The sequence below is a fragment of the Apodemus sylvaticus genome, chromosome 10, assembly GCF_947179515.1.
Source record: "Apodemus sylvaticus chromosome 10, mApoSyl1.1, whole genome shotgun sequence".
Taxonomy (NCBI): Eukaryota; Metazoa; Chordata; class Mammalia; order Rodentia; family Muridae; genus Apodemus; species Apodemus sylvaticus.
Window position 1 is genome coordinate 11,540,321 of NC_067481.1, and position 9,316 is coordinate 11,549,636.

Below are 9,316 nucleotides of genomic sequence, written 5' to 3' on the forward strand. Positions count from 1 at the left end.
GGGAAAATTGCATTATTGAGCAAGAGTTGGGGAGGGGAAAGAGGTTTTTATAAAGGCAGGTGAAAAGGCTTCTAGAAAATAACCTGTCCTTGGCAACCTGCTCTGAGACTTTCCAAGAGACAGTGACCAGCTCACACGAATCATGAGCGTTTACAGAGAGAGAAATAACCCTTTAGACTCTTAATTCCTTAGCTTGTAATTATGCTGTGTTTATGTGGCTCACTAAGACCTAAAATACTGAAACAGTCTCTCTTACCCTCTGTCATGAAAAAGGCAACTTCCCTCTCACCTGTAAAGTAGATTGTTGCATTGAAGTGGCTCATGTTCTCTCTCTCTCTCTCTCTCTCTCTCTCTCTCTCTGTCTGTCTGTCTGTCTCTCTCCTCTCTCTCTCTGCAGAGACCTCAGAAGGACAAGCCTAGAGGCCAGACATCTTAATGTGACACTGAGCTAGAAATGCCCTGGAAGTCAAGGCTATGACTCAGCTGCACAATTTGAAATCTGTTCATCTTCCCCACTGGGTGACGGTTTGGAAGGTGCCAGGTTACCAACAAAGCTCAACCAAGATCTGATCTTATGGAATAAACATTGGAATGTGCAAAGAGAGAGAAGCCCAGAAAAGTCCAAGCATCTATAGATAGATAGATAGATAGATAGATAGATAGATAGATAGATAGATAGATAGATAGATCCCTTTGAGTACATTATCCTGACCAGTACTACCTGGGGAAAAAAAGATACTGGTGTAGTGCATATGAAACTGTGACCTATGCTTCCCTCCTCCCCTCCAAATAAGATGCACAGAAGAATAGACTCGAAAAACACACTACATTGATCAGACTTTGGTGTTCTTTTCAGACTATAGTGCAAAATGAATGGACTGTTTCACATCTTGCTGAAGTTCAAAGATAGTGTCTCTGGACTTCCAAGACAATCCATGAAGCTTTGTTTCTTTTTAAAAATATATCCTCCATGTGAAGAGAGAGAGAGAGAGAGAGAGAGAGAGAGAGAGAGAGAGAGAGAGAGAGAGAGAGAGAGAGAAATGTGCATTATCTTTGGTATTTATTTAAGGTAGTCTAACTGAAAGTTTGAGATAACCTATTAGCATTGTGGAAAAGGAAAGTGTAAAACCCAGAGGCTACCATTTGGCTAGTGTTACATAATGTTATTATATAAGCAGAGAGAGAGAGAGAGAGGAGAGAGAGAGAGAGAGAGAGAGAGAGAGAGAGAGAGAGAGAGAGAGAGATCAATTTTAGCAAACAAATTAGCAAATTACTGGCCTCAGAAAATCAGGTTCTCGTTTTGGCAGTTAATAGCCAAATACTTGATGCTTTGAAGCATACTGTGCACTTTCAAAAATGCTCAACACTGACGTTTTAAAGTTATGTAAAAGATAAACTACACTGCAACAAAAATACAGTTTGTGTTCATGTAGTTAGCAGCTTTTCAAAAAATTAAGGCAGAGTCTTGCCTATGTTATGCCATTAAAATCACTCTTGTTCCCCTAAAGAGAAGCATTTCAGGTAAGTCATGTACCCAAACCGAGGCTTGCCTGCATATTCAAGTTTTGTAAAAAAAAAAAAAAAAACACAAAACAATACATAAAAAACCCCATAAGTTATACTACAACAGATATGTGCCATCGTGTCTCTTGGAGGCCTGCAAAGCGCTTTACATCAGTCATCCAGCTTACAGTCTTTTCTTGAAACCTTTGTGCTAGCCTTAGTCTCTTGAGGCTGCTTGCCGTCACCCACCTCTCGACCAGTACCATGGTCTGTGTTACTGTCCCGGACCTCTGACCCACATCAGACTGTGTAGCGAAGTAAATATCCCAAAGACGGAACCAGCCAGTCATATCTCCGATTCTCGCCTTAAAGGCCTGGGCTCTAGAGGCACGCTCGCCTGGTTGTGCAGATCTATGCCAGGAGGTGAGTTTGTACTCGTGCTCTCCGGAGCTCCGTTCTCACTGCCCTCTTCCTCTTTGCTTGTTAGGGCAACTTCATTTTCATAGCAAAATGAATTTGCGTTTGAGAGGATGTATTTCTTCTCTGCTAAGTCTCTGGCACTACAAAGGGGGGTGTTAGGGACTTCATAAGTCTTATGGAATCTTGAATAGTCTACTTTATAGTAGTGTTTCTCTTCAAAGAGCACTGGCTCGTAGCGGTGACCCCAGAGAATTTCATTGGCCAGATACGAACTCCGGCATTGCGTTGTCATGGCGGTAGCCTCTACCATGCCTTCCAGTATGACAACAATCTCAAAGTCTGCATTGTCAATGTCCTGCTTACTCAAGTCATATAAAGGGCTGTCTTCGTCTATTTCATGGACAATAGTGATAGGGGACACTAGAAATATGCGGTCAATTCCGCTATCAAAACCAACGTTGATGTCTATCTGGTCCAAGGGGATGTACTCCCCTTCTGAGGTGATCCTAGATTTGAGAAGCTGTGCCCGGACATGAGCTTCCACAAGGTGGCTCTTGCGAAGGTTGCCCACTCTCCACATCAGGCAGAGTTTGCCGTCCCTCATGGCAATCACAGCATTGTGACTGAAGACAAGAGTCTCATTTCTCTTCTTTGGCTTTGCCATCTTCGCCATGACTGCGCCGATGATGAAGGCGTCGATGATGCAGCCTACGATTGACTGGAATACCACCATGAAAACAGCAATTGGGCACTCATCTGTAACGCACCTGAAACCATAGCCGATGGTTGTTTGGGTCTCGATGGAGAAGAGAAAGGCAGCCGTGAAGCTGTTGACCTCAGACACACATGCCTTGCTCTCTTTAGAAGCATCCAGATCCCCGTGGAGCAGTGCTATCAACCAAAACACACAACCAAAGAACAGCCAGGAGAGCACAAAGGCAAGGCAGAAGATAACGAGCATCCACCGCCAGCGGATGTCCACACAGGTAGTAAAGATGTCTGCCAGGTACCTCTGTCCCTTCTCGCCCACGTTGATAAACTGAACATTGCAATGCCCATCTTTCTTCACGAAGCGGCTCCTGCACTGTTGTCGGGTATGGACTTTACTCTTGCCATTCCCGAAGCCATTGGCAACTGCCATGGTAGCCAGCTTCATGCCGTCTTCCTCCGAAGAGACGATGCTGTAGCGGTTGGTTCGCACACTACCCATTGCTTCTGCTGGGGACGCCAGTGTTTCTGCTTTAGAAAACAGTCTGAGTTTTTGCAAAACCCTTTGAAGAAACAGTTTTGAATGTTCAGTGAAGACACACACAAAAAAATAATAATTAATTTTTTTAATGAAGAGAGATGGATGCTTCCAAGAACCTTGGGGTTCTTTTGACCAGCAGTTACCTTAGTAACTCAGCTGACATCCAGAGAACTTGTCCTACAAGAAAAGAGAGCATTCATTACAAAAAAACGCCATACTTGAAGTCCTATTGTCTTAACAAACAAAAGTGCCGGAAATATATGGTCAGTTCTACTACTGAAATCAACATTGATGCCTATCTGGTCCAAAGGGATATACTCCTCTTGTGAAGTGATCCTAGATTTGAGAAACAATTCCCCTGTTTTAACGAATGGGAAAGAAATGCACACAAATGGACTTTATATTGAATTGTGTGGAGTTCTCTTTCTTCTTCTAAATGTTCTCAAATTTTTTTTAAAAATCACAGTCATTGAACACAGATCAGCTGCCTTTCTTTGCTAGTTATTCCACTGATATTTCCTTTTTCTTCTACTATTTGTCAGCAATCTAGAATATTCTATAATTCATATCTACCTATCAGTTCTTAAGTTCTTCCAGGTTCTCAGAGTAATAGAAAAGTCCTTCTGATTCTAAGGTTTGCAGCAGCTTTTGACAGTAAGTTGTGTCTAGAAAACATTGTATATGAACAGCCTGGATATTAACCTAGCTGTGAAGGGAGAATGTCCCAGCCCTTGCTGACAAGACTAACATCTACGGGCACAGGCAGTTTTGTTTTGTTAATAATGTTGGACAGAAAGTCGTTTGCAGCATTTAAATAGATCCTAACTTTTGGATACTGTTCGGCTTGCTCCATGACTCCACAGGCTTGAAGCAGGCGCTGTGCAGAAAAATGCCTGATACCATCTCCCAGAATACAAGGGATTCTGACTTGAAGACACAGTTTTGCTCTGGGGGAATAGAGAGCCATTCCGTTGCCTAGCAATATGAGTCCTGAAATTCTCCAGAGATGGGATTGCCATGTGTAATGACAGGGTAGGAAGCAAGTACCCCTGGGCCAAAGGCCCAGGTCTTTAGCGGATTGAGATAAGGCAGGGGCTCATTTCACGTGGGTCCAAGGCTGTGTGCTCTTGAACAGGGACAACTTTGTAATCAAAGGAGCTTATGAAAGCCAGTCAACTTTACTTTCACTTCCAGTGCTGCTGTTTGCTGTAGGTTCCTATGGAGAAGGCACTCACCTTTACTTAACATGAACAAATAGAAGCTTCCTCCCACGGCTTCATTCTGCCCCCAGGTAAAATTTAGCTACTTACTCTGACTTTCCTTCTTGACTCAAAAACAACAACAACAACAACAAAAAAAAAAAACCAACAACAAAAAAAATCCTACGTGTCCTCCATAACAAGAGAAAGAGAGAGAGAGAGATGGGGGAGGGAGAGAGAGAGAGAAATTAAGAGGAGGAGGAAAAGGAGGAGAGAATGCTTAAGAAATCATCTACGGTGTATTCATTATGTAATGTGCACTAACGAAGTCCAAGAGTAGATTAATATTAACATGACCTAGAACTAAAAACTGAGAATGATTTCCAACTTTTCAAACCACCAAATCCATGTTCTGTTTTTAAGTGGGACAATAAAAATATCAGGAATTGTTGGGACCTTGGTAAGAGGATTCCAGTTTTGATTCCCCTCCCGCAAAGGCACATAAATATGGATCAGTCAACAGGACCGTTTTCAGCCAAGCCAGATGCAGATATGGAAAGTAGTCCATTTGTCCTTATTCTGCCCATTACCAAGGGGCGATGTGCATTGTCTTTGGACATGGCTCGTAATAATCTTCTGTCTTCTCAAACCATGTTCAAGTTATAGTCAAGATGTACCCCACCTTATTTTTCTTGAGATTAGTCATCTGTGAAAATTTCAATGTGTGTTACATTTTGTCAGATTTTGACACCTAAATGATGCTTGATTTGAAAATGCCTTTGAATTGCTTTATAAAAAGAAGATCCGGTGCCTTCCCAACCTTCTACCTGCTTCAGTGTTTTGCCTGCTTCCCCAAGAACAGTGCGTTGGACAAAGGAAGAAAGAATCTTATTCCTCAGAGGGCTAGAGTGTCGTGGACTTGGAAAGAAATACTTTAACAGCATTTTCAGATGATTTGGCTTACGTAATGTTGCCAAATGTTTCACGAACACGGAGACAGCAACAAACCCAGGTGTGCTTTCCTTTAAAACATGGGAATGGGACAAAGGAGTCCCTTCAAAGAAGGTATCTGAGCTTCAATTGACTTTAAAATATTTTTACTATAAACTAACACCAATAAATTCCCTTTGCACCCTTCAAAAGAAGCCTTTCCCTGAATTAACTTTAGGGGCTATGCCCTGACTTTCTCAGATTTCTTCAAGCTGACTCCTGCCCCCTTTCCACATAAGAACCTTGCAACTCTATGACCTCTACAGGCCCAATTAAAACTTTCCAAACTCTCAACCCTAGGACATCTGTTTGAATTCCACAAATCACACAATAGCTGCTTCCTCTGAATAGCTTTCCCCTCTTGGAACCTTTCAAATAGCATTGAGGGGACTGCTGTTGTCTCCCTCCCATTGCTAATGGCTAAATGTGTTCCCTATGCTAGAGCATCATTTTCAGGTCTGACCAGTGCTTCCTGGAAAGGGAAAAATAACTGTTTTTTCTTCCCCCCTACCCCCCCCCCGCAATGGAAAATTTCACTACATCCAACACATATGCCCCAAGCAGAGTAATGTGTGCATATGTGCACACACATGTCACACATGTCATCAGACTTGTATGGAGCTGCTTTCAATTGCAAAAATGGAGAACCTGCTACAGTCTGGCAGGTTAAACTGTCCTTATAGTTCACTTGCCTTTGCTGTTGACAGATTCACAAGTCCCAGGGACTTCAAACAAGCAGAAAGTTCCCTTGCCCCCTCCTCCCTCCATGGAATCACTAAAACATCATGGAACAAACTCTCAGGAAAAAGACTTCCATGCAATATTATTCAAAAAAAATGTTCTGAGAAACAGCTAACTCATAATATATTCAGAACATCTTGCCTCCCTGGAGGCCGTGTAGAGAGTTGAAACTGGATTAGGTAAATAACACAGAAGCCCCCTTAAAGCTCAAATATTTAAGGATCCAAATCTCTCCTCCATAGATGTGAATAATTATTTCACCCAAGCCACGACCAATGAGGTTGAAAGCATTTCTGGGAAATTGAGAGGCTACATGTGCTGCTGTTCATGTTAAGACTATTTATAGGCAGATCCAAATTTAATCATAAGCAATGGAAAAAATAGTTCAGCGCCTCAATCTTAGGTAGATATTAAAGGAGAGAGAGGGGAGAGAGGGAGGGATATGCAGGGAAAAATGGGAGAATTATATATATATATATATATATATATATATATATATATATATATATATATCACCTCCAGTAGAGCACATGAAAACCAGATAAAGGTACTTGGGAAGAATAAATTATTATAATCATGATGTCCCATAAGAAGGTTATTGACTCTCAGTGAAAAAGCAAGTTTCTAACTAAAGACAGGAAATATCAGAAGAAAAAGATGCTGGGTGAGAGATGTCTGCTAATGAGTGCTTGGTGCAGCTATTCCCCAGCTGACGCCATGTAGACCAGCCCCAGAGTGCTCTGGGCACAAGTTGCTATGTGAGTCCTATTGCTGCAGAGCAACCTCTGTGAAGCTCAGTAAACAGAAGGGAGGGAGAAGGACAAGTGGGAGGGGGGTGAGACACCCATTTATATCTGTGTGAGTGCTGACTTTAACACTGATACACAGCAATGTTTGTGGCAGCTCTAGGCACGTGTACATGACAAAGACAACGTGCGTTCAGTAAACAAGAATTCACATCTTTTTAAATGTTTTGAAGTGGTGCGGCCCTTCAGATAAAGATGGGTGGGGGTCAAGCTTCTAAACTACTCAGAATTCAAAAACGGACAGCTGAGCAGAGAGTTTCGAGGAGGAGTGTCTGAGTGTCTGAAAGGTGCCCACTGCTTTGTTTGTTTGTTTAAGTCATTTCACAAAGACGCAAAACGAGAACCTTTACAGATATCAATAGTGTAAGAAAGTGAAAAAATACTGCGATATGTAGTGAGAGGCACAAAGCAAATTGAGATGACCTTGACCCTGACTGTCACTGTTCCTACTAGAAGTAACCTTTGTTTCTCCTGGGCATTGGGAAGTGTGTGTGTGTGTGTGTGTGTGTGTGTATGAGAGCATGTAATGAAAATAAAAATAAAGCCCTTCCTTGGATATGAGCAAGAAGAGGAAAACCAGTGTAGAGGTACCTCACCGTGCCCATGCAGAGCTGCTTTTCAAAAGGAAATATAACTGCCTATTAATTATTAATAGGAAGAGACAACAAATGATAAAAGGAGATATATTAATTCTCTTCTGTGCTTAACCAAAACAGGTTTTCAAGCAATGTCTTCATTTTCTGACAGTTATGTTCAGGGTTTGTGAAAATCTTTGGAAGGGATAGCCTCATCCAAATCTCCACTGACAGACTGAACCAGACAGACTATCCATTTCTTATCTTGGTTTTTCCTTCAACTGTCAAAGGAGTACACTTTATGATGCAGTCTTTACCCCCCCAGAATCAAGCTGCTTCGATCATTGCTTCCCTAAAACCACATTGTCTTCAAATGAGGGATTTACACCATTATTACTAAGAATAACAAAGTACTTAGGGGAGACTGACATAGAACGGGAAAGTTTTGCGGTCTTGAGGCTAAAATCCAACTCTGACTGCTACTCTTTTTTTTCCCCTCTGCAGAGGAACTTTGAGACTTGAGAAGCTCACGCCGGAATTTCGCGCTGTATTTGTAGCAAGAACACCCCCTGCCCAAACACCAAGGATCTAGATTAAGTGCTGAATCTCTTGGTCAGACCAACCTCCAATTGCCTTCTCTTCCTCCCTCTCACCCGCAATAAGAGGAAGAGTCCACACGCCAGGCTCGCGCTAGACTCTAAACCCAGTATCTCCCTACAGCTGGTGCACTGGAAGTTATGAGCACAAACAGATGCTGCAGAGAAATCTGTTTCTATTGCTCAACTCTTCCAAGCGTGTCTCAGTATTTTTAGCTCTGAGGATGTTCTGGTGCGCACACAAACTATATAGGCAATCAGCCGGGACTCAAAGCTTGCTGGAGAAAAGCATTAACAGCAGCCTGACAACCGGGCACCTTCGGAGCAGCAGGAGCTGTAGGGTGGGGGACTGCGGCGCAAGTTCATTGCCCTGGACACACACAGACAACCGAGAGGAGAACAGGAAGAAAACACAGAAGCCCTTACCTGTTGCTGACACAGGATCATGGGGACATGGAGTGGAAGTGGGGGTTACAGAAGCATGTAAGATCCAGTGGTTTTTATGAAAGAGAGTGAGCCGAAGCAAGTGAGAATTCCCAAGACCCTGCTTGCCGGCGCCGGGAAGGCTGCGCGCTGGCCAGGGCTCCAGAGCGCTCTGAGATAGCCTGGAAGCTTTTGAGGCGGTCCTTGTGATAATCGGCCTTGTTGGCTCCGCCCCCGCCCACTGCTGGCCAATCGGAGCGCACCTGGCTGCGCCGCCAGCCCAGGGAACCGCCACCAGGAGGAGGAGGATCTTTACACCCGCGGCCCCCGGCTCTGCCAGCCTAGGAACCTGCGGTGGCTTCCTCTACCTCCTCCAGCTGCCTAGCCTGGTCTGAGAGTCCAGCTCTGGGCCGAGGAGGAGGAAGTCGCGGCCCAGAGGGGACAGCAACAGGTGGGAAGCTCAGCCTCCATGCAGCTGCCTAATTGCAGGCTGGCCTTGGGCAAAGCTTCCTACTGGGTTCTCTGAGACCCACACTTCCCGGTTTCTTTCCACGGTGGAGGCTGGCAGTACGTGTTCCTGTAAGAGAGAGGTGCCAGTGCCTGGGAAAGACGTCTGCAGCAGGGAGGGAATGAATGATCACTGGGGTGCGTCTCCCGCCATCCCTTTTTCAGCGTGCAGACTGTCTAAACCCACAGAACATTCAACGGTAGCTCGCGGATAATCCTTAAATTAAACCTGGAAAGGGTCCCGGGACCCGCACTCAATACCTAGCAAGATTTAGATGTGCTAGCGATTGCTTGTCTGACTGGGCTG

General features: G+C 43.9%; 1 protein-coding gene across 1 annotated transcript; it reads right to left on the reverse strand.

Moving 5' to 3' along the window:
• Nucleotides 1-315: 315 nt before the first annotated feature.
• Kcnj2 (potassium inwardly rectifying channel subfamily J member 2) lies at nt 316-8,664 on the reverse strand. The gene is made up of 2 exons (XM_052196704.1): nt 8,506-8,664; nt 316-3,349 (listed from the first exon to the last, which is right to left on the reverse strand). The coding sequence occupies exon 2, from the start codon at nt 3,131-3,133 to the stop codon at nt 1,850-1,852; it is 1,284 nt and encodes a 427-aa protein (XP_052052664.1). The 5' UTR covers nt 3,134-3,349; nt 8,506-8,664; the 3' UTR covers nt 316-1,849.
• Between the last annotated feature and the right edge of the window lie 652 nt (nt 8,665-9,316).

Bases quoted from the DNA above. Each gene is read 5' to 3' on its own strand.
- Kcnj2 (XM_052196704.1), bottom strand. From the start codon at position 3,133: ATGGGTAGTGTGCGAACCAACCGCTACAGCATCGTCTCTTCGGAGGAA.